The 25,653-nt window shown below is 41.5% G+C and overlaps 1 protein-coding gene across 5 annotated transcripts in view; it reads right to left on the reverse strand.

The window, feature by feature from the left end:
• Positions 1–25,653, reverse strand: part of FRAS1 (Fraser extracellular matrix complex subunit 1) — a 426,477-nt gene that overhangs the window by 31,427 nt on the left and 369,397 nt on the right. For 3 of the 5 annotated variants that reach the window (XM_070612755.1, XM_070612754.1, XM_070612753.1), the window contains 10 exons: positions 24,485–24,731; positions 22,886–23,230; positions 21,165–21,325; positions 20,464–20,611; positions 13,147–13,352; positions 8,752–8,908; positions 6,628–6,828; positions 4,599–4,786; positions 3,200–3,475; positions 643–875 (listed from right to left, as the gene is read on the reverse strand). In XM_070612755.1, the coding sequence (XP_070468856.1) occupies positions 643–875; positions 3,200–3,475; positions 4,599–4,786; positions 6,628–6,828; positions 8,752–8,908; positions 13,147–13,352; positions 20,464–20,611; positions 21,165–21,325; positions 22,886–23,230; positions 24,485–24,731 (2,162 nt within the window). Of the gene's footprint in view, positions 1–642; positions 876–3,199; positions 3,476–4,598; positions 4,787–6,627; positions 6,829–8,751; positions 8,909–10,890; positions 11,034–13,146; positions 13,353–20,463; positions 20,612–21,164; positions 21,326–22,885; positions 23,231–24,484; positions 24,732–25,653 lie in introns of those variants that run through there. The other 2 variants (XR_011538148.1, XM_070612757.1) reach the window with 2 other exon arrangements.

Genomic DNA, 25,653 nt, shown 5'->3' on the forward strand with positions numbered 1-25,653 from the left:
TGACTCACAGTTTACACAGCGTTATCACTCATTTGTTCACTAGATATTTGGCGAGTGCCTCTCAGGTGCCAAGAGGCAGTGTACTAGACAGAGGGAACGCAAAATAAATAATCATGGTGCCTGCTCTCACCACCTACTGTGAGGACAGAGAGGGAAGGAATAATGGTAACACTCCGAATGAGGCACACATGGGTGCCAGAAGAGCTAGAAGAAGGAGTTTCTAAAATGGGGGGAAATGATGGAAAAGATCCTAGAAGAGATGCCATGAACGGGGTACAGCAGGACAATGGGATTTCACTACACTGAGTGGAAGGCGGGGGGGACAGCTGGAGGCAGGAGTAGCAGCACAGCAGAGGCATGCAACCTGAAAGAGGCTGAAGCCACGGCGAAGCTACACGTGATTCTCTGTGGGCGGACTGGCAGGGGAAAAGGACAAGGCGAGGGAAATGAGGCTAGGAAGACAGGCAAGGGGCCAGATCTCAGGGGGCCTTTGAAGAATTTAACCTTTTTCTGAAGCATTCATTACCACTATTCTTATCTTGCAGAAGCATCCCTCGTTGATCTGTCCCACCCGGAAAACACAGAAAGGATAGTCTGAGATCCACTCCCCCAGCTTGTTGCGGAAGGTACTGCCTGCCTGACCTGTTCGGATGCTCCTTGTGTTTGACGTCCAGGTATTTCAAGGTTGCGATGAAGGACTGAGCTTGGAAGCCTCTCGCTGTCCCAGCCACCACTGGGGTGTGGCAAATGGCACTGTCTGTTCCGATGGTAACAATGTTGCTTCTTAAGGGGGTCCCCACATGGCCCACCTTGTCCACCGCCTTTGCCACACAACGCACATGAAACCTCCGGCTGAAGTAAATGCTATCCAGGACCTACCAGGAAGAATTAAGCACCTCAAACACATGGATACTTAAATAGCTCCTTACACGGTATCTTCTGGATGATAAGATACAACCAGTTCCTGGTACAAGGTAATCTGTGAAGACCATCCATCATCCATCCACGTATCCATTGATCTATTCATCTATTCATTCATTCACCACATTAAGTACCGACTTTCTATCAGGAGCCAGGCACTAGGGACAGAGCAGTGAGTACTTATAGCCTAATGTGGTAGGTCAGACAATGAGCAAGTAGACAGACATGGAGCAAGAGCCCAGAGATGACTGATTACCAGTGACAGCATTCTCCTTATATATTAGGTTCAGCATGAGGACCACCCATCTGGTTTTCAGCCATTCCAACAAGACTGGCTGGCCTTCAAGTTACTCCTACTGGGGGCATCGTGTCAGGATACAGAGGAAAGATGCTTCCTTCCCAGGAGTTCTTATTTTTTTTTCCTTCCTACTGCTATTCCCTCTCCCAACCCCCACCTTATGACCACACACATTGCAAGTGGTACAATAACATGCAGGCTTGAAGTTGAGAACTTGATCTCTGACACCTCCTGGCCTTTGAAGGTCTTTCTACAGATTCTTTCCATGTTCCCAGACATACAGAAGCCATAAGAATGCTTAAGTCAATCTATGCAGAGGCAACGTGGGTCACCAGAACTCTTTAGGTTATGTGTGTACATACACAGGGAAGTACATCACAAAAAAAATTAATTAGTAGTTCTGTGTGCCACAGACCTCCCACAAAGCAATCATATAAACTTATAAATTCTACCCGTGAAAACAATTTTCACTGAAGTCTATTAAAAATTAAAGAAGATTTTTTCCATTAACATTTTTTAAATTAGCTGCCAACACTTTATTTATTTATTTATACATGGACTTAGTTCAGAGGGGATTTGAGGCATCTTAGAGAAATGCACGCAATACAACGGTATTAAATAAATAATTGAAGAAATAAAGAGAGCAAAGGAAACTGGGATAAAAGTATGAGTCACTGACTCAGTGCAAGAAGGAAAACTGAAAGATAGAGTAAAATCATAAATGTGGTACCTGTTAAAAATGGATATTTGGCTCAAATCAGACCAAACCCCCTTCATGGTTTTGTTGAACAGAGAATTAGATACTTAGGAAATGAGATGTTAAATCTTGCCATTTATATTTTTTAGTAATATAGAAGATAATTTAAATTTGAGCTAGGTTATGTTGTAAAAGAACTGACTGTCTGGCCTTTCTGAACAAGCTATGCCAAAGTCAAAGGACATGAGGGACCCCACTGTATCCAGAACCTTCCACCTATGTCTACTAGATGTCTTCCACTATTATCTCAGCCGGCGAAGCTCTCATTAAAGTGAGAACAAACTGTGGGTTGGACGGGAAAAATCTAGAGAAATTCAATCTTTCTGAAAGAAATCTCTGATTTCCAAAATTATTAAGTGAACTACTTTCAGTTAAAAATTGTTGAGTGCCTACTAAGTGCCAGGTACTGTGCTGGGCCTGATTCTCCACTGCTTTCAGCTCCTCTGTGAGGAGAACGAGCTTCGTTGGAGCGATGAGCAGTTTCCGTAGTGCACTTAGGTCTTAAGGTCAGGAAGACCATAACTGTGCATTGCTTTCTGGTGGCAGAGATGTTGGTCTGGTCTCCAAACTCTCTGAGGACACCAACTGCCTTGTGAACTTTTCCTGTCCTCCCACAGGGTTTTGTAAAATGCTGGTCACTCAGTAGGCATTCTATCCTTTTGTTTAATAACTGGTCCCTACTACGTGCCATCAGTGTGCCAGCCACTTGAGATATACAAATGTGGTAGAACCCTTGGTCCAAGTCATTAAACAGTTTATATCCTACGACTTATTGAATGATTAAAAAGATGTAACAAAATAGTAATCATTAATCACACCTACCTGGAATCTCTGACTTACTTTACCATTTATAGATCACTTTTATACCTGATTTGTCAAGGACCTTATCAAGTGGCTAAATGGAAGAGGTATTATTTTGCAGATCAGGAAACAGACTCAGAGAGATTAAGTAACCTTTTAATATCACATACTTAAAAACTGGCAGAATCAAGATTTGTAAACAGGTTGTCTGAGTACCAGCTCAGTTCTCTTTCTACTATACCATATTACCTTTTCTCATATATAAGAATAAAAAGAGTGGGTGTGTACTGTGAGTACCTGCTTATTTGTTTATTTTATTCCAAATGCCATGCAGGGACCTTAAGGAATTTGATCGAGTCTGAGTAACAAAGAGCAACACCAGTTCTCTCCCTATGCAACCAGGCCCCGACCCCCAGACCTACCATGTGATTGACACTGGTGAATGGTGTGTTGTCAGTGATCGTCTCAAAGGGAGACCGGGCCCCGTTGCCATCAGTGGGGGCAGCCACTTCCCAGCTGAACTGCATGGATGTCTGGTTGATGCCAGCCTCACTGCAGCGTTCCTTCATGATGGCATACTTGGGGAAATGAGGGTCACAAGGGGTGACACAGACCAGTGGATAGCCTGGGGAGGGAGATTTCTTGACTCCTTCCTTGGTAACCTCTTCCACGTGGTCATAGTCAGCAAGTGTGACAACCTGCAAAAGGGCAACAAAGCTTCAGCCTAGATTGGGTCTCAGGAAGGTGAGAAAACTAAGGCTCCCCTCTCCAGAGATCTACAAAATCACTTAACTTATAGAGATTCTTTAAAATATAACAGAAGTTTTTATAATGCTTTGCAAGGCATCCCTAAAAGATACTGCAGATCTTTAGTGGTGAAGACCCTCCTATTGCCTGAGCTAAAAGCTTTATTATCTCATTAATCTCATTCCTAAATCAGAGCTCTATCACTCATGTGAAAAATACATTTATTTCCTGCACAGTGTAAGCAAAGCTATATCACGTATGGCAGTTACTAGTTTAAAGTTGCATTCACTTGTGGCAAGATAAGAGTAAATAAAGGTAGTATATTTCTTCCATGGTCAAATAAGAGACATATTTTGAAAGTATCCTCTACTACATGAGACTAATCAGAGGAGGTGAGAATACTTATTCTGACTGCCTCATTATTGTGGTTAAATTTCCCGTGACAATCTCCAGGTATTTTCCTCCTAATTGTAAAGTCAGTGCATTCACTCCATATATCCCCAAATTGGGAAACATGATACTACATTTCTGCAGATACTTAATTCTATGCATGTGGCAAGTATGTAAGATAATAGATATGGGGCTGTGTTACTTTTTTTTTTTACTCTTCTAGGTCTCACCAAAGAAAAGAAAAGATCAATTGGATTATACTGTCTGTCTTTACCAGACTAAGGTATCAGCATGGTTTGGTCTTACTCTTATGTCAGAACAGGGTTTCTCATCCTCAGCACTATTGACATTTGTGCCAAATAATTCTTTATTGTTGGGGCTGTCCCGTGCATTGTAGGATGTTTAGCAGAATCCCTGGCTTCTACCCACTAGAAGCTAATGGCACCTACTGTGACAGTCTTGACAGCCAAAAATGTCATCAGATATTGCCAATGTCCCCTGGAGGTGGTGTAGAGGGTGAGAGGGGTGGGTGGTGGGGGGCGGGGGAGGGACAAGATTGCTCCTGGTTGAGAACCACTGTGTTAGAAGAATGAAGTACAGCACTGGAGGTCCTGCTTCTCTCAAGTGCTCATCTACGAGCCACTAAGACATAAAAGCAGTGATCCTTCAGGTCAAGCAACTCACGATGGGTGGTGCTGGCAATATGAGACTCCCTGCTGCCTCCTGGTCTAGAATTGTCACTGTGGCAGTGGTCACATCGCCAAGAACTGCTTCCACTGGGTCATCTGGGCCAAGGACTAAGGAGAAAGATTCATGCCATTCCCGATCTTCATTGGACAGGATCTCGACTTTGAAAAAGATATGATCCACACCTTCGCCAAGGACAGAAAAAAAAGGAGAGCAAAGGTCCTCGTTAGGTCATCTACCCAGGGCACCCAATCTTGCAGGTTGGGACCACTGAGAGTCCAGGTGAACATAGGCACTTTCCTTTGAGAGGTTTTCTATGAATGCAGTGGCTGCTAATCATTTCAGCCCCATCTCAAGACAGGATTCTGTTTTATAGACCAAATTCCACCTGTGGTAGAGGCTTGGCATTGCAGATTTACTATTCAACACCATATGAGGATTAATGGCCCCTGCCTGACACTAGCTGGCAGTAATAAAAATCTATGATCCAAAATACACTCCACCCTGGTTACGAGTTTTTTTGCTTAAGTTTTCTTTCCCCTTTACACTTAGGCCTCAGCTCCTGCATGGCTGTGAGTGCTTGCAAACAGACACCCTTCAAGCTGTCTCATGAGAAGCAATAGCTCAAAGGCCTACCGTGCCAGCTCTGCAAAAACAATAATGTGAAGATTGGTGGCCTGGAATGGGGAGGGTTAGAGCCTTAGAAACCCCCTTCGTTTTCTGTAAAATGACTCTCTGAGGGTGCAAATATCCCCGGTGCTACTTAAGGTTCCCTTCTTCCTCTCCTACAGACATCTGGGCTAGGTCACTTCTAAGACCTAGCTTTGCCCCAGATTCTTATGCAGGAAAGGAAAAAGTAAAGACACTTGAAAAAGGTGTCCTTGTACCCATGTGGAGGAAGGGCATCTACTTTCTGGGCAAACACCAACCAGATGCACACGGGATGGAGGCAAAAGCCCTCTAAAGCTCCAGTGGGGTGAGAGAGACATACAGAGACCCTTCCCTGACCCCATGTCTGAGGGAGTGGCTTTTTCCCACTTGCCCAGACATCTCTGAGAAGGCCTTCTACCACTGCTGCCCTCTCCTGGGTATGTCACAAATGGTACCAGGATCTACACCAGCCTTTTCACCTTATACTGCGCCAGAAAGTTCTGTGAAAAAAACCTAGCATACAATTCAACTCTTTCTCTGTCTCATTCCTCCCATCAGATTAATACATCAGACAGTGAAACAGCTAGTCGTGACCTGAATCCCATCTTGCTCTCTTCCCTGACTTGTCTCCACAGCTCTCTCTAGGATAAACCTTTTTTGGAAACCCTATAACAGCGTAACCTGTCTCCTTGTAGATGTTAAACCACTTGAGCAGAGATTAGGCCTTCCAGATTTTAGTAATCCCTGAAGGGCCTAGCACAGTGGTTGGTACCAATGTTTGCTGAATGATGGCAGACATGCATATTTTTTAAAAACCAAGTGCTCTTATCACTCCCAAATCATAGGCTAACAAAAAAAAAATCCTTTTTTTTTGAGGAAGATTAGCCCTGAGCTAACATCTGCTGCCAATCCTCCTCATTTTTTTTTGCTGAGGAAGACTGGCCCTGAGCTAACATCCGTGCCCATCTTCCTCCACTTTATATGTGGGATGCCTACCACAGCATGGCGTGCCAAGCGGTGCCATGTCCGCACCCGGGATCCGAACCGGTGAACCCCAGGCCACCGAAGCAGAACATGAAAACTTAACTGCTGCGCCACCAGGCCAGCCTGGCCCCCCTAAAAATCCTATTAAATGAACTAAAATGCCAAGGATATTCTGAAGTAGGGGACCTATTTTTTTTTCTTTTTCATGTCATTTTAACTAACTAAAAATTTTAAAGACTCCTGCAATCTCAAATGTGTGCTTAATAAACACTTCATAAAATTGGAACTCCTGTTTTCCTCTTTTATTTTTCTGTTTATTCCTTTCTTCAAATACAAGATATCTGCCTCTCTATTAAGTAAAACCCGCACCCTGGGGTTGACATTCAATTACCGGGACTGAACTTCAAGACTCGGCTCTTTGGGTAATAATCCACACCAGACTGGGCAGACCCATCCCGCGTGCTACAGCGGATCTTGGACGTCCTGTTCTGATCCCCTCTGCGGATCACCTTGATGTTCAGGATGGCCATGGCATCTGGCCCCGAGGGTTCCCGGACTTGGTATGCAGCCTCTTCAAACTCAATGGTGGGCGCTAAGGAAACACGGTTAGGAAAACAAGAGCAAGTCAGAAAAGCACACAGGATTCCAATTCCCATAAAAACAGCTTATAATGACAAAAGGGAATTTTTCACATTACTTAACAATATAAAGGCAAAATGGCTTGCAGTCATAAAAATGAATCAGTGTTTACCCCCAAGCTATGCTTTGGAAAAATGAATTTATTTGTGATTCTGTAGGAGTTGTTTCCCACATGTTTCTTACTAAAAACAATATAGTGGGGGCAATATGTTTTAGCACTTTGCAACGCAGGATGTCCAAGTTTCCATCTAGGCATTACAGAATGCTTTTAAATTCACACAATTTCTCAAGGGACTGAGACACAGCAAGCCCTTGATAAATATCTATTGACTGATTGAGTGAATAGACTCCTTTTAATTTATGAGATAATAATTTCGAAGGTTTATAATTTATCTAATTTATATGCTACTTAAACTTAAAATCCATCCCTCATCTCCAGTCTTTTGGGTCCTCCCTCCCACTGTTCTTGCCTCCCCCACCGTTAGCTTTTCCTAACTTCTCACAGGTTATTTTGCTAAGAATGAGTCATTTCAGTGACGGGCTGCAAGGGTAACTCAGGAACATGGACTTCCTAACACAGTCTGGCCTGAGGTACTATTGTCATAGCTATGAAATGATTAATATGTTGATTTTTATTAAAAAATTCAAATTATGCCTTCTTTTCTATTATATTCTCATGGGGAAGGGTGAGGTGGTAGTGGTGGAGAGAGTGAGATAAAACAATGGGAAAATTGAGAACAATTATAAATTTTATACCATTTATAATATACTATAGAATTTTGAAGAAATGTCTTGAGTCTCTATGTTCATTTCCCTCTCAGTCAGTTCTTCCTAACTGTAGAAGATAAGCCTCATTTGAGATGCCACAGTTTTGAACACGAATGCTCTTGGAAACTTAGTGTCACTGTAACGGTGTGACTTTCGGACCTCTCTGAGCCTCCATCAGTGGGTTTTCTGTGTGACCAGGAGAGCGTCACTTCAGGATTTGAATTGGAGTCTCCCCAGGTAAAGGACTAATTCAACTTCAAGGCTGGCTTTTCTTATTTTACCCAATGTCCAAGTTAGTCCCTGAGAGTCTCGTGTAGATTCTCGAATCTGATAAATAAGGTTCACATCTAGTTTGGGTGCTTACAGAGTGTAAATCATATAACTGTGCTGAGGTTCAATTTCTTCACCTATAATATAGGGATAACACCGTCCTCAAGGGATTACTGTCAAGATGAAATGAAATAATATAATATGCTTAGCATGGTTCTTGGTATATAGTAAATATTCAATAAAAACAGCTATTACCACTTGTAATATTATTATCCATTCACTCACTAAAATATCCATTTTAATAAAACAATTATGTCTCAATTTGAAAGAGATTTTGTTTTGTTTTCTCTGGTGCCTGGGCCACTCTTTGCTAACACCTGACTAAAGATTTTAAGTATTTTTAGGTTAGTAGGCCAAATCAATCAGAGAGACGAAAACTGAGAAATTAGTCTTTCCCAGGAAGGTGGCAGTGTTTAAATCAGTTCATTGGATTCAACTGATGCCAAAGGGATATCCAACCCTGCTCCTGAACTGCTGTGCCTTAAGTAGTTTTTATTCTCTGTCTTAGCATCTCTGTCCTAGTTTTTAACCATATCCATTCCTTATCTCTTGGCAATGTGGTAGGGAATGATGAGATTAAAAAACCTATAAATTTATTGGGGCTCTGTAGAGGATGGTCGCTTACCGCCAACATTTTACATAAATATTCTGAGATCGTTATCAGTAGGCACTTTTATAGCACTTTTATTTTTTAGAATGCCTATAATTACATTATTAGTAAAACAGCAGTTCATGTTCCATCAACCTAAGAGTAACTAAAGGCAATTTCTTCTGTTACCATCTTCATCATTGGATACGGTGACAGTGGCCATGTTATTCTTTCCAACTCTGGCTCCACTCCAGTGGTTTCCAAGAGGATGGCCAAGGTAGACCCTGAACTGTTCCTCAGGCTCAAACATGGAGTCATCGTGGATAAAGACAGTACAGTTCTTCATCTAGAGCCAAAGGCACAAAAGAGATTAAAATTTGCAGCTAGATATGAATCTAACTGCATATTGCTTGGTTTTCCTAGAAAATGATTTTTCTTCTTTGCAGCATCAAAGAGTCAACCCAAATTCAAAATGATCCAAACCATTTCATTTATGAACTAGAATGCTTAAATCTAATAGCTCATGCCTAAGTGAGACATACTTATATGTGAAGCCTTGTAGTAGAACATTCCAGACCACTTTGAATTATGCATCATGAGTTATGAAAAACAAGATCAATAAAACAACCCACTCAAAAGCACCTGTAGGACATTTGTTTGCTTTCTCACATTTTGCCTGGGCTAATCAATACATCTGCACGTGTTATGAAAGGTAGATTTCTGATGAGAGAGGTTAACATATGGATTAGACTTCCTAGAGAGCTAAATAATGCCCCTTTTCCTTTGTAGAAATTGAATAGTCTTATAAGGACCTCAGAAAGGCTTCCTGTTAGCTAAAGACATCTTTACATGCTGCAGGACTCCCAGAAGTGCTGCCAAGTGGTGTCTCCTCTGAACACTGCTGAGTCCTGAGAGTCTGAGAACACAGTCGAAATCCCTGTTTGATGGAAGGAAATCAAGTGCTTCCCAAACTGAATATTCTCTACTGAGGACTGTGCTCTTTAAAAAAACACAAAATAAGGTCACAACACTTTAGATGACAGAGCAGCCCTGATGGTAGTCATGCGATGTGAAGTGGGATTATTTTTAGCTGAACCATTTTAAATCCACTCTGCTGCTGTATTGCAAAGGATATGCAGGTATAGAGAAGTTTCTCTCAGACTTCCTAAGTCACTCGAAATGGAAGGAGAACATCCCTGTGAATATTTATATATGGCTTGCTAACCTGATTTTAAGTCTCTGAAGAATGTTCCTTTTTTTTTCTACCACATCTTTCTTACAATAAGAATTTCTTTATGGAAAGCATAAATTTGGTAGTGACTCCTCAGGATATCTTTAACAAAAGACATTCCAGTGAATGACAAGTTTCAGACATACTGCTGAGCAAGCTAAACAAAATGATTCCAAAGTGTGCTTATGAATAATGATAGATAGATTGTCATGTGGTAACATATAGACTGTTGGACGGTATTTTCTTTACAATTTTACTAAATTACAAACCGTCTCTTGGATAGGGAGAGAATCCTCCTTTAAGCTTAAAAACAAATACAGACATGTGGACTCAAAGCTGAAGATTGTATCTGTAGTATTTGTGTGTGTCTTTAAACACGTGTTTCAACCTGCCACCAGTAAAATTCCCATAAAATATATAACTAAGACAGGGCTTTTATGAGTCATGAACATGTAAAAGACTGAAAGTCCCCAAAAGGGAAGCTATCACATTCTTCTTTGGTAGTAAAGATGAACAGAGGAAGAATCTGGTGACCTGGGGTGAGTAAGGTCTTCTTGTGTTAAACTTCAACAGGACTAATCCTAAGGCAAAAATCTGACACACTTGATCATATCAAAATGGAAGTCTTTTTTTCAACTAAAACACCATGGTCAAATGGTAATAGATAAGTCTTATGACAAAAAGGGAAAGTATGTTTACAACATCTAAAAATGTCTAAAAACTGGCAAGGAATTAGTCTTTAGAATATACAAGAAAGTACTGTAAATCAGTAAGAAAAAGACAGCAATACAACAGAATAAGGAACAAAGGGTGAAAATAACAAATTTCCACAACAGGAAACTCAATAAGCTAACAAGCTTATAAAGAGTATTAACTAGAGAAATGCAAATTAAAATGAGATATAACTTTATACATATTAGACTAGCAAAAATTCAAAAGATGGGTAATGCTGAGGGCCAGCCCACTGGCCTAGTGGTTAAGTTTGGTGCGCTCTGCTTTGGTGGGTAAGTTTGGTTCAGTTCCTGGGCACGAACTTACACCGCTCATCGGTGGCCATGCTGTGGTGCCCATCCACACACAAAATAGAGGAAGATTGGCACAGATGTTAGCTCAGGGAGAATCTTCCTCAAGCAAAAAGAGGGGCCGGCCTGGTGGTGTAGTGGTTCAGTTTGTACACTCCGCTTCGGCAGCCCAGGGTTCGCAGGTTCAGATCCCGGGCATGGACTTAGGAATGCTCATTCTTCCACATAAAATAGAAGAAGATTGGCACAGATGTTAGCTCAGCAACAATCTTCCTCAAGCAAAAAGAGGAAGATTGGCAACAGATGTTAGGTCTGGGCCAATCTTCCTCACACACACACAAAAACAAAAGTAAAAAGAGGCAGATTGGAAACAGATGTTAGCTCAGTGAGAATTTTTCTCAGTGGAAAAAAAAGGTGAGTAATGCTAAGTGTCAGAGAGGAGGTAGGGTTCTAGTAGCCCTCATGTACTGCTAGTGACATTCTAGAAAGTATGCTAACACTGTTTTTTCAAAGTAAGCACATGCACGCCCTGTGGTCCAGCAATTCTGCTGCTGAGTATGTATCCACAGAAATTCCCACTCAGGTCTGTAAGTGGACAAGCATGATGATGTACACTGAAGCATTATTAGTGGTGGCAGAGTGTTCGGAGGTTACTAGACGCTGTCACTGAGCTTCCTTACTGCCTGTTTTTGAGAGTGGATGGGAAAATGTAGCAGATGCACATCACGAAATATTATGCAACAGTTTGAAGCAAGATTAGACGTACACATAAATGATGTGGACAAAGAAAACATATTGCAGAGCAAACGGTAAAAGTTCGAGAAGGATATAATGCAATAGCAGTTTTATAGATTAAAAATTATGCACAGAAAACAAGCAGCATTTTTAAAGAACAAATACAAATTAAGAGACACATTAAACACAACAGATTGATAAGCTCTGAGGTTGAGAAGGGAATGTGGCTGGAGAATAGGGGTAAAATAAAACAAATAAATAAACAAAATAAGAGAAGGGCCTTGAACTGACTAATGAGGACTGTGTGCCTTAATCAAGGGTACAGTTGACTCAACCATCTGAAACCAAATCATCTGAGATCCAAAAGTAGGGAAATGTGATTCTTATTCAAGATACCTTTTTTTTTTTTGAGCAAGATTAGCCCTGAGTTAACATCCGCTGTTAATTCTCATCTTTTTGCTGAGGAAGATTGGCCCTGAGCTAAGATCCATGCCCATCTTCCTCTACTTTATACGTGGGATGCCTGCCACAGCATGGCCTGATCAGTGGTGCGTAGGTCTGCATCCAGGATCCAAATGAGTGAACCCCAGGCCACCACAGTGGAGTACATGAACCTAACCATTACGCCACTGGGCCAGCCTCTCAATATACACTTTTGACATACATTGAGGTCGTAGGCTTTGATTCGAATGCAGCCATACTCAGTGACTGGTGTTTCTCAGGGGTTCCTGTCCTCATACTCATCATTTTACATGTACACTGCAAAGAAGAGAATACTCTACTCATGAACCTGCTCAATGTCCACCTATTTGATCTTATACCATTGGTCCTATACTAGGATGCATGCTGCCCTGGGACAGGGGCCCAGTATTAGAGAATTGTCTCTTTTTCCTCTAGGTAACACGGATGGAGTGTGTTCATCTCCAATGTAGTTTCAAATTAAAAGGGGCCTCATCCATTTGGTTCCACTAAATTCAAAAAATGCTACATATCATTTAAATTTCCCAGCTCAACCAATAATATATGTATTTGGTTTTAAGTGAGATACAAAGAAGACAGCCACATAGAACATAGTATTAAAAATCGTATCATTTAAATTTCCCAGTTTGGGGCCGGCTCCGTGGCTGAGTGGTTAAGTTTGCGCGCTCTGCTGTGGCGGCCCAGGGTTCAGATCCTGGGTGCGGACATGGCACGCTCATCAGGCCACGTTGAGGCGGCGTCCCACATTCCACAACTAGAAGGACCTGCAACTAAGATATACAACTATGTACGGGGGGTTTGAGGAGATAATGCAGGAAAAAAAAAAAAAGAAGATTGGCAACAGTTGTTAGCTCAGGTGCCAATCTTTTAAAAAATATATATATATAAATTAAAAAATAAATAAATTTCCCAGCTCAACCAATAATATATGTATTTGGTTTTAAGTGAGATACAAAGAAGACAGCCACATAGAACAGACGATAGTATTAAAAATCGTATCAATTAGCAGAAAAATTCCTAGGATGTTAAGAATTTGTCTAAATTACTTCACTAGGATAAACAAACGCATCAAGGAAGAAGAGAATCTCATCTTTCAACCATCATGAATCCACTTACTTTCTCCCCTTTCAGAAATGTAATCCGCGAAGAGTCTGCATTTCTTCTCTCCTCAAAGTCCTCTGTGACCTGAGCTGAATGACCCTGAGTATAGCACCTCACTGATGATTCATAGCTCAGGTCTCCACTGCGAGTGATAGGCACGTGCACGACACCCTCCTTCTCCTTCACTAGGAGCAAATCCTTGGCAAACTGCATGCTGGGCACTGGGTGAGCAGAAGGAAACATGGAAGTATTGTTAGCAGGAGACAGAGGGAAGTGGCCACGGCCCTCAGCAGCCCTCAGCAGCCATCTACCAGGAGGGTTCCACTAAGGGCCACCATAGGCTGGCAAACTAGAGATGGTAAGCCGATATCAAGGCATAGTTGCTGCTCTCAGGACAAGGAAACCGCTTCCACCGTGAGTGTGTTTCAAAAAAATAAAATAAATCAGCTTTGCACCTGTTTTTGCTCAGCTTCAAGATACTGTCACTATCTCAAATGCAGACAAGTAATGCAAGTAAAGAAATGCGCCAAGTGTAAGAGAAATTTTGGTAGAGACTTAAGTACTCAAGAAAGTTCACTTTCCTTCTAAGGCTACAAGAAGGAAAACAGCAGTGCAAGTCTGATGATAAATGGCCACTCACATTGGTCCTGGGCCAGGAAGACAACAGGGAAGAGTGGGGACCTTGGTAAAGAGGAAAGAACAGACCCTGTTTAGAGGGGGGTTGCTCCTCAGCTCCAGTCTTTTGTTGGCAGATCTTCCTATTTTCAAACGAAGCCAGAGATCTGGATTTTTACGTCATATGCCCTAAATTTTAAAATAGCAACCATTAAAATAGTAGAAAGAAATTCCATATGGGCCAAAACAATTGGGATCAAACAAAACACCTCCACATGCTGAATCTGGCCAGTGGACCCCCAGTCCGTGACTACTGCTGTTGAGGAGTCACCTCTCCTTTTGTAACCTGCATGGCCTCCAGGGAGGGATCGCAGCCAAACAGATTAAAAACAAGGGCTTTGGATTAAACAGGCCTGAATTTCCATCCCAGCCCTGTCACTAATTAGCTGCATGAAATAGAGCAAGTTACGTAGATTTTCTGAGCCTTGGTGTTTTTTTTTTTTTAAATATAAGTTGGATATGTTAATATCTAACTCATAGAATTGGGAGGATTGAATTTAATAAGACTATGTATGCCTGGTACTCAGTACAGTATCTGGTACATAGCAGGTGCTCAAATTTTGATAGGAATTATTATAATATGGCTTGTATTGCCCCCTATCTGCAGGCTTCTCAGTACAGAGGATCATTTTTTTCTCCTTGCTTTCCATAACGCCTATGGTAATGCTCTGCATTAAGACGTGTCCCTTTCCAAGATCAACATTTTGTTGGTTGCTGGTTATTAATTTCTTTCATTATTTTTTTTTTGATGACGAAGACTCGCTCTGAGCAAACATCTGTGCCAATCTTCCTCTATTTTGTGTGTGGGTCGCCGTCACAGCAGGGCCACCAACGAGTGGTATAAGTCCACACCCAGGAACTCAACCCAGGCCACCAAAGTGGAGCGCACTGAACTTAACCACTAGGCAATGGGGCCTGCCCCTGGTTATTAATTTCTAAATGAACAATACAAAGAGGCAGTCCCTCTAGTCATATGTCAAAGCCTCCTGTGGCAAAACCAGTCTTTGAGGCTGCAGGAGGTGGACCCAAAAGCTGTAGTCCTCTATTTCTTGACTGCATCCTGGATGTGCCCTGCCAAACCTGAAAGGAAGGGACAGGAAAGGTAAGCACCCGAGTGTTCTAGTCAACATGTAGAAAGAACTCCAACCTGCCCACTGCTCAGAACTGTTGGCGTTAGCAAAAATACAACAAACCTCTTATCTGAGCTAAGCCCAACAGTTACCATTTATTACTAAAGAAAAACCCAGAAGATACCTCTTAGAAGAGCAGCATGCCTAAAGGAAAATTGGCATGAGGCAATTTAGGCAAAAATTGGCAACAACTTGGCATTAGGCCTTGCACATTAATTGGTTAGGGCTCTGTCATCCAGTAAAATGGTCTGTGCTGTTAGAAGGTGGGTTGCAACAACATGACCTAGTGGAGGAGGGCAAAAGGAAGCCTGTTGCCAGGAAAAAAGCAACATAAGCAAGGAAGGTTTTCTGCTCACGGCTGATCGACACCTTGGATTGATTTTTCTTGCTGGCCCAACAGGCATCAAGTCAGAATAGAGTTAAAAGTGAAAAGTGGTAATGTTTGAGTTTTGTTATGTATTAATGAACTCCAAATTCCTTGTGAGCTGTAAAAGACTCCTTTTTTCTTCTTTAACAAGATATTAAACCTCACTCTATCCTTAACTGCAAAAAAAAAAAAAAAAAAAGAGAGACAGAGAAAGGGAAACACTTCTCTGATGCCTGCTGGGAAAGAGTCCCTGCCTTTGAGGAACCCCTAGGCCAGTGGGAGACTGAGGCAAGAGATGATGCAAAGACAAGAGGTGAGTTCAGGAAGAGGTTTATGCACGGGGTTTATGACAAACAAAGAAAGGGCCCAGGGGCCAGTCCCATGGCCGAGTGGTTAAGTTTGCGTGCTCCGCTGTGGTGGCCCAGGGTTTCGCCAGTTCGGATCCTGCGTCCAGACATGGCACCACTCATTAGGCCATGCTGAGGTGGTGTCCCACATGGAACAACTAGAAGGACCTACAACTAAAATATACAACTATGTGTTAGGGGGATTTGGGGAAAAAAAGGAAAAATAAAAAATCTTAAAAAAAAAAAAAAAAAGAAAGGGCCCAGCTCAGGTCACACATTGTGTTAGGGCTTTCATACATGTCATTCCATGTCATCCTCTCAATAACACTATACAACACAACAATCCCCACAGGAGGCAGGGGTGCTGGCCCTGGGGGGACAGTGTGCTGGACTGCAGAGTTTCTTCTCTTTCCACACCAAGGGAATGCATGAACATGGTATGGACATCGTTCCCTGAAGGCCCACAGGCTCATACGGTACGGTATAATACACTTATTATCAATATCGCTCCAAGAACATTCATCACACATGACCCAGTTTGTAGTTATCTTCTTATTTGTGTAAGTCTTGTGTCCTTAAATAGATTGTGGGACTCTGCTCTCCTCTCCTCTGTAAGCCACACAGTGCTGAGTACCAGTCTTAGACACGGAAAAAGTAATCTTCTTAGTAACTGACAAAGTAAGTGCAAATGCCACTGCATGGAATGCGCTGGCCTCTTTATGGGCAACGGTTAAGCCGGAGATTTAGGAGAAATCCTGCCTCTGGTTCTTTCAAGTTAATGAATAGGTAGGACACAGCTGCATACACAGAGGTGTGCTGCAGTAGTGGCTACAAGGCCTTTCTTTCCTTGCTTGGCATTCCTCAGTCTAATTCCAGGTACCAGAGCAGAAGAGAACAATGAAAACAGGAAAATGTTCTGAGATGAGCTACCGAGATAATTTAAGGGCCTGAAATCAGCCTGGAGGAAAAAGATGAAGGGAGCTAAGATCACTTGGGAAGGCTGAAAGTTTAAGGATCAGAAATGTGAAACATTGTTATACAGAGGACAGTGGCCAGCTAAAACTGCAACATGAAAAGTCAGCATGGTAGGGTATAAAACCACAAGATTGGACTTGGATAGACTAGATCTGGGTTTTAACTCTGGCTCCATTACCTCCTTACCACCTGATTTTAAATTATTCAACCTCAGTTTCACAGGTTGAAGAGCTTGTAAGGATTAGAGATAATGTAAGATTTTCTAGCCCAGAATGTGCACATTGAAGGGACTCAACAAAAGTTAGCAATTACTAGGAAGAAGGATAAGTGACTGAAGGAAGCTCTGAACACTACAATGGGTTACAAAAATAGGTTTTGAGATTTCTCTCTCTGGGATAAATTCTTGACTGAATATATATTGTTGTAGCCTTCCTGAAAGATTATATTTTGTTTAACACATTCATTTTCTAAGTTTTCAACCCTAATGCCCATCAATAAAATATGGAGAACAGTCTAAACGGAATCCTCTCTGTTGATCATAGTGCAACGAAGTCTGTGGTGTTACTGGAGTCCCACTGGAAATGTGATAAATTACAGTTGTGTTAGGAGGAAACGAAATTAACATGTAATAAAATCTACTATGTGCCAGTACTAAGGTAGGTATTTTCCCATATTTTATCTAATTTAATCTTATAATAGTCTTGTAAGGTAGGATTTTCACTATTTAAGGATGAACAAAATGAGGCTCAGTAACCCTAAGGCAAGGCCTAAGGCCAAAGTGCAAGGAAGTGCTGGGGCTGAGATCACATTTTAGGACTTCTGATTTTGCATTCACTTTTCACGGCATCAGAGGGAAATTAACTATTCTTTTATGCAGAAGAATAAGAAGTCTTCTTGAGAATAAAAAGAATATCTGAATTTTCTTTTTCTTGTTTAGCTTCATTAAGGAAAAAAATATCCCACAGAGACTACTGCTGCACCAAATAGAACCGTTTAGTGCAGTGCAAAGAGTGTGGACTTGAGAATGCATGTTGGTTCCTCCATATACTAGACTTTCAGGGACATGTTTACTCCCCTCAGTCTCAGTCTCCTTATCTACAAAACAGATACCAAAATAAAACCATGGGATTATGAGCAAATGAGATAATGTTTAATAGATCACTCTAAACTCTGACGTAACCTACAATATCAAATAGTACAATTGTTATAATCTTGTTCATAGTTAAAAAGTTACCATTTTATGAATCACAAACCTAAATGTAAAACATAAAACTATAAAACTTCCAGAGGAAAACAGAGGAGAAAATCTTTGTAACTTTGGGTTAGGCAAAGATTTCTTAGATACAACACTAAAGGCATGATTTACAATAGAAATATCAATAAATAGGACTACTGCAAAATGACAAACTATTTTTCTTTGAAAGACATTGTTAAGAGAACAAAAACAAGCACCAGATTGGGACAAAACATTTGCAAAACACAAATCTTTGTCCAGAATCTATAATAATGCAATGATAGAGGGAGAAAAACAACCGAACTAAAAAACGGGGAGGGGCAGGCCCTGTGGCCCAGTGGTTAAGTTTGCACGCTCTGCTCCGGTGGCCCAGGGTTTTGCCAGTTCGGACTCTGGGCGCGGACATGGCACTGCTCGTCAAGCCATGCTGAGGTGGTGTCCCACATGCCACAACTAGAAGGATGCACGACTAAAATATGCAACTGTGTACTGGAGGGCTTTGGGGAGAAGAAGGGAAAAAAATGGGGAAAATATTTGAACAATATTTGGCCAAAGAAGATATATGGATGGCAAGTAAGCACTTGAAAAGATCTCAGTGTTATTAGTCATTCACTACATACCTACTGGAATAGCTAAAAAACCTCACAAAAACCTGACAATACCAAATGTTGGTAGGAACATAGAGCAAGAGAAATTCTCATACACTGCTGGGTGTAAGGCAAAATAGGTACAGCCATTTTAGAAACCAGGGTGGCAGTTTCTTATAAGGTTAAACAAGCACCATATGATCCAGCAACCCCACTCCTAAGTATTTAACCCAGAGAAACGAAAACCTAGATTCACACAAAAACCTATATGAAAATGTTTATAGCTACTCCATTCATAATTGCCAAAACCTGTAAACAAGTCAAATGTCATTCAACAGGTGAATGGATAAGCAAATGGTGGTACATCCATACAACAGGAAACTACTCAGCAATGAAAGGAACTAAGTTCTCATACACGCAACAACTCGGATGACTCTCAAGTGTAGTATTCTAAGTGAACGAAGCCAGACTCAAGATGCTACGTACTACATGATTCCATGACATTCTGAAAATGGCAAAACTTTAGGGACAGAAAACAGATCAGTGGTTGTCAGGGCTCAGGATGGGAGACAGGTTGAGTATAACAGGGCACCACAGAATTTTGTAGGGTGCTGGAACTGATCAACATCTTGACTGTGGAGGTAGGCACACCTCTGTATGCATTTGTCAAAACTCATCGAACTGTACACTAAAAAGGGTGAATTTTAATTTATGTAAGTTAGACCTTAATAAACCTAGCTCTAAAATAAGATACCATTTTGGACATATGCATATGGATATATATACATAAAAATACATGCATTATATATATACACATGTATTTTTTTCTCTTGAAGGATACACACAACATAAAACCTGGTTAAAATGGTTGTCTCTATGGAGAGGACCTGGAGGATTGGGAGAGAGGGGTAGAAGGAAATCTTAATTTTCATAGTAACCTTTTTTGCCACTTGATTTTTTTACCATATAAATAAATTATTTTTAAATAAACAAAAACATTAAAGATTGTCCTGCTGGGCTGCCTTTTCCTTTGCTGGCGACTTTTCTATCATTGGAAGAGTTTAATCATGGGCTCTATGGCCAACTACTGGGGACACTGATGAGGTGGAAGGTTTGATTTGCTCTTCACCCAACTCCAGAATCTGACAATTCTAAATTTCATCAATTCTTCTCGAGAAGCAGCTGTCCTTTTCTGTTCATCCTCATGTTGCTTAGGTTAGATCTTCAGGGGTGGCTGATGTTTTGTTCACATGCCTGTGTCTATTACATCATCTACAGGACTGCCGGTACTAGCTTCCTAAAACAGAAGTCACACCACTCCTCTGCTTAAAGCATCTGTTGCTCCCCTCTGCTTATCAATTCCTTAGGCTGGAACATAAGACCTCTTTGACCTTGACTTCAACCTGTCCTTCCGCTTCATTTCCTTCTGTTCGCCTCATGCCGGGCTCAAAGCAAAAGTAAGCATCTCACTGTTTTCCAAATACGCATCTTCCAAAATTTTATATCTCATGTATACTGTACCTCTCCATTGGACAAAGCTTCATTCTATCCATTAGATAAACTCCTATCACACCTGAAGACTCTGCTTAAATATCATCTCCTGTGTGAAATCTGATTCTTCCACACATAGTTACTCTCTCTCCTCGACTGCTCACTATCTACTCAGTCTCCTCTGCTCCCATAGTACTGGATTTATAGCACTACTGGGTCATTTATCATAATACAGTCTAATTTTTCTGTTTGAGTCTGCTCCCTCCACTGAATGTTGAACTTCTTGAGGACACAGCCAAACTAAGGCTTATACATATTTTTGTGCCTAGCAGAGTCCAGAAACATGAATGATTATGTCTCACATATTTCTGTGTAAAACTGTGTGCATGCACCTGTATACACACACACACACACACACACACTTCTTGAGTGAGAAAGTGAATGAGTTCTAATGTCATACACACAGAAGTTAAGGAAAAAACAGAAATATAGTCTGAGCCACAAGCTGGCATCCCCAATCTCTTACCATCCTGGTATGTGTCATTAATTGCAATGACAGCCTGGAAGGGTTTGGTCAGTTCGGCCCCTTGTGCTGAGCTGAGGAAAACCACAAATGTCTCCAGCCCTTCAATTACTGGATACTGAGTGTCATCCAAGATAGTCAAGGTGCAATACTAGAAGAAAAATCAGGGTAACCAGACTTAATGCGCGATCATTTCACAATACATACAAAAATTGAATCATTATGTTGGACACCTGAAACTAATGTATGTCAATTATATCTCAATAAAAAAAATTTAAAGAAATTTAAGAAAAGAAGAAAATCAAAACAAACCTTAGAGAACACCCAATACTCAACACTCATTTGCCTTTGGGAGATAGGACAAAGGTGACAATGCCTTTCTTTGGTGGTCTTAAAGTAAATTGTTTTAATTTATAAAATGATAATCTCTTTATCACACACCTTAGATGTTTTGTTTCTAGATATTTACATCAAATAAGTGCAGTTTCTATCCTAAATCTGTGGTGCTGGATATTAGATGCTGAAATGTCACTTGGAGAGTCTGTAGAAGATCGTTCTAAGTGTGTCCTCTTGTCTGTATGTTTGTGTTTTTGAAGAAAGGGCAGATCCTAATATTGCAAGAGGAGTTTAGAGTCCTCCAGAGAGTCTGGAAAGCAGACCAGAAACAACACAGATCCATCAGCCTTTGACCCCTGTATGCTCACCTGCTCAGTGACACCTGGCCCGAACTCCACCTTCCTAGAGCTGGGAACGTAGTCAACTCCTGGAGTGGCAGAAGCGGGGTCCGAGGGCCGCGTGGCACACCAGACAGACGTGAAGGTAGAAAGGTCAGTTCCATGGCGGATAACTGGAATCTTCACTGTGCCTGAAGTGAGATTCAGAGAGATTGAGCCAGAAAATCAGTGGGGTTTTCACAGCAACGTTCTCCCTGACAGCAGCAGCTTCAATCCGCCAGCTTGTCTAATCCAGCTTCAGTGATGTGCCCGTGCTCCCTCTGAGGGAGGCTGACAGGTATCACCATCTTTCTTTTTACTGTCACTAAGATCAACAGCAGACCTGGAGGAAGGCCTCACGGAGGTGATGCCGGAGAGCCAGCTCTTTGGAGAAAGTGTTTTCGTGACTTCAGAAGGAGACTGTTCACAGGAGAACAATGAACTTCAGGGGCGAGGGTCCATTGATAAACCACCCAAGTCTATTTAGAGAGAAGACACTCAGAGACTAGGGCCTCAGGGATGAGCTGGAAAATAGTCAATTAAGGAAGAACCAGCTGGGGGACTCTGTGGGGCCTGAAGCTGAATGTTCCTAATTAAATGTTCCTAACTAAGTTGATTTCCTTACTTTATCCAAGTGGTGCACACATCATTACTTAAGCCATATGTCCTTACTGCTTATCTTAGGAATGAAGCTCATCTTCTGGTCCACTGTGACATCATACTTTGTAGCGTCTTAATGATATACATGTAGATTTTTGGCTATTTTCACAATCAAGGTCAGAGAAAAGCTACACCATCAATCATATTTTTCTAGCCAATAAGCTGCGAGGTGACAAGTCTTCACAGCTAGGCATTGGGTGTAGGGGGAAGGAAACGTGGTATAGTAGAAAGGTCCGGGTTCTAATCCCAGCTCTGCCATATTAGCTGCTGATCTTGATGATTTCTTTAACCTCTCTGGGCCTCCTTTTGCTCTTCTATATAATGTTATCTCTTCCAGAGAAGAGTAAATGAGAATACATGAATGTCCAGGGCATGGTACTTGGCATTCAGCAAGGGCTCAAAAATACTAGTTCCCACTACATCTGAGAATATCTCCTTCAAAGAGGTGGAAGGCCTTGATCAGGTGGCTCAGATCAGTAGATACTCAGCATAGCTGTTGCCCCTTCTGGCAGTATGTCTGCCAGCAGCATGAAGAAGACTTTGAGACCCTTGTGGGGCCAAAAGAGGGAAGTACCCTAGGTCTCTGAACACCATGTGGAAGAAATCTGCCTACTGATTGCTTTGGGCTATTATATGAATGAGAAAGTTCCATTTGTTAAGACACTGAAACTTAGGAATTTGTTTTAGCAGCTAGCAGTACACAAAGTAACTTTCCACCATCCTCGACAGATCACATTTCCCTCCTTTACAAGCCAAAATGCTCTGCACCACGCCCTCCCTCTGGACTACAGAGGTCAGCCAATGAAGCTCTAAGCCAGAACCCTCCCTGCCATCAGTAAGTGGAGCAAGAAAAGTGGATGGAACTCCCTATTCTTCATGACCTTCCATTATTGGTCTTGCTGCCTAGTATTACATAGTGCCTCAGACCGACAATGATGTCACTGAGGAATGGCATTCTTAATATCTTAAGGATATTCTCAAACCTAAGAGGAAATTGTTCAAGAAAGGGATCAGGAGATTGGTGATGGAACCCCAGAGATGCTCCCCATTACCTGCATCCTCGCTGACAGTGAAAGCTGTGTTGCCCAGGGACACAGTGGAGGCATCATTGGGACCATTAATGAGCACCTTGGCTGACGCCACCCTTCCGATGCGGGCATTATCAGAAGCATCTGCCAGGGCAATCTCAAACTCTTCTTCCTCTTCATATTCACTATCATCAATAAGCATGACATCACAGGTGGACATGATGACACCAGGCCCGAATATCACACGACTTTCAGCAGACATCCCTCTAGATTTAAAATCAGATCCTGATTCTAGAGCATAGAGGCTACTGCCCATAGCTGACTTAGGAATTGTGTAACAAATTGCAGATACAATGCTGCTTGAATCCCCTGAAATACAAATGGCAAGAAAACCACAGCATTTGAGTGAGTGCTTCTCAAATTTTAAAATCTCTGGTAATTTAATTAGTTTGGCTCCCTCTGACACATTCCATTACTATTTCTCTTCAAACTCTGACATGAAACCTTCCTGCATTGCAGTTTCTTAAGCCTGTGGCATAAACCACTTGAGGATGTAATATACCCCAGATACTTCACCAAACGACTGAAAATGGATTTCCTCTTCTGTGAATTTTGTGCTCAGTTAATTCATGAGACTCATTGCCCACCACCTAAGACCACAGTGGGTGGGAAGATAAGAGACATATTTGGTACTTTAAGTAGCAAAGTAATTGTGTCCTGAAGGTAGTTCGAAGAGCACAGTTCGCTGCCTTTCTGAATAAACTTCTGCACTTTAATTCCCAGGGAGAAACAATCTTGCTTAAAAAAAGAAAGACAAAACAAAATAAAACCTGCCTCTCTGTACACATGACTTTACTTAGTGCTGCCACTTGTCTGGGTGACAGCTTGTTCTGGGCCTGGCTTGCTGGCCCAGAGCAATCAATGGGGCTTGCTTGTTTTCCAAGTGGCATCACCAAGGGTTTGCGCTGTCTATGGTGTTTGTTACACTCATACCCAGTCAGTAGATTCAATAAAAAACCTGACATCATCACTTACAGTCATGTTGCGTCTTTGAATGGGGATTTAATTTCCATGTGTTTGAAAGTCTCAATATTGCGCAATCATAAACCCACATGATCTTTGTTTCGATTTTCATCTCCTCAAGAGTTGCCCTTTATTTCTTGCACACAGTTTATTTCTCATCTGAGCTCTAGATGTGACACTCACATAGGGAAATCTTTAAACACATTTTTGGCCTCCAAGAACTAAGATGGACAGCCAGTTCTGACAAACTGTAACTTCCCTCCTTGACCAAGGCTAATAAATATTTTATGGATTGGGTGATTGATTAAGAATCCTGAGTTGTTCATGAATAATTTGCAAGGCCAAATATAACTAGTCTTCTAGTGCCATTAAAGAAGAAATGGGAGTGCTAACAACTTGAACTAGGAAGAGAAGCCTTCTGATAGTACTCACTAGAGGTGGGATCATCGTTGGGGTTGTGCTGGGGATTTAGGTGAGTTAATACAGGTGAAGTACTTCCACACATGAGTTAACACGGTACATGAGCACTTGGTACATAAAAAGGACTCAGTAAATGTTAGCTATTATTACAGCTCCTTGTCACCTTTAGCGCCAACAGACCTTTTCTTTCAATAGGTGCAAACAGAAAACCAGCACTCTCGTTGACCCGGTAGGTCTTCTTATCAAATTCTAATGTGGGTTCGTCCTCAGTGTCATTGATAATGACCTTCGCCTGGGTGAACTCTCCTAATAGGGCATATGCTGGCATGCTGAGCTCTACGGTGAAACTCTCGATGTTCTCAAATATGTCATCATCATTGATGACGATGGTGCAGGATTTGGTATCCTCTCGCTCATCAAACTGCACCTGTCAAAGGAGAGAACAAAGAGTTAAGCTGTGCTTCAGCTTCTCCTGTTCTGCTCCCCCAGAGCATCATGGGAAAAGAGGACTCAAGTCCAGTGGGCAGAGCACTGAATGAAGTAGCTGGTCCTTCATCCTCAACTTCCTGCTGTATTACCTGGAGGACTTGGCTACCTCTTCCCATTTTTCACCTGTATATTGTGGCTGATTTACTGTACAGGGACACGGAGGGCAAAGACATATCCTACCGTTCGGTAGGCACAGAAAAACATGTAGGTAACTATTCATAGCCTGTTTTGTTAACTCACTTGGGATAGCAAGAGGCATTTGATTACTCAGGTCCCTTTCTATTTGTGGCAAGTTTGCCTCGAAAGATCTTTGAACTTAGAGTGTGAAGTTCTGACTTTAAGTCCTGGTTCTATTACTTCCAAGCTGGGTTAGGCTATGAAACTTTACAAACATCAGATTTCTCATCAGCTAAATAACAATAAGAATTCCCCCAGTTCACATACTTATTGGGAGGACTTAAGGAGACAACGTAAAATGAAAGTGCTAAATATATTTTAAAGAACTGAACAAATCCAAGATATTATCCTTATTACCATCACCATATTACTTGTACTATCAAAACTGTCATAGAATCTCAGTGTACTAAATAGTGCAGTTTGAATTCAGAGAAAGTTACATTATGAACAAGCCAGACTGAATTTAACTTTATATATGACTAAATCCTTTGCCAGTAAGATGGGCTAGATCTATAATGTGAATGAATTTAGCCTGGTACGAAAGAGAAGAATTATTTTATGCGTATACAATTGTGAACTTACAGGGATTTATTCTGGTTTTACTTTGTCTAAAAAAGAAGATAAAGATAAAACTTTCAAATGGACCCAGGGCTATGGACTTGTCCAAAACTGAAAGGGCAGGA

Source organism: Equus przewalskii, chromosome 3 (genome assembly GCF_037783145.1).
Source record: "Equus przewalskii isolate Varuska chromosome 3, EquPr2, whole genome shotgun sequence".
NCBI lineage: Eukaryota > Metazoa > Chordata > Mammalia > Perissodactyla > Equidae > Equus > Equus przewalskii.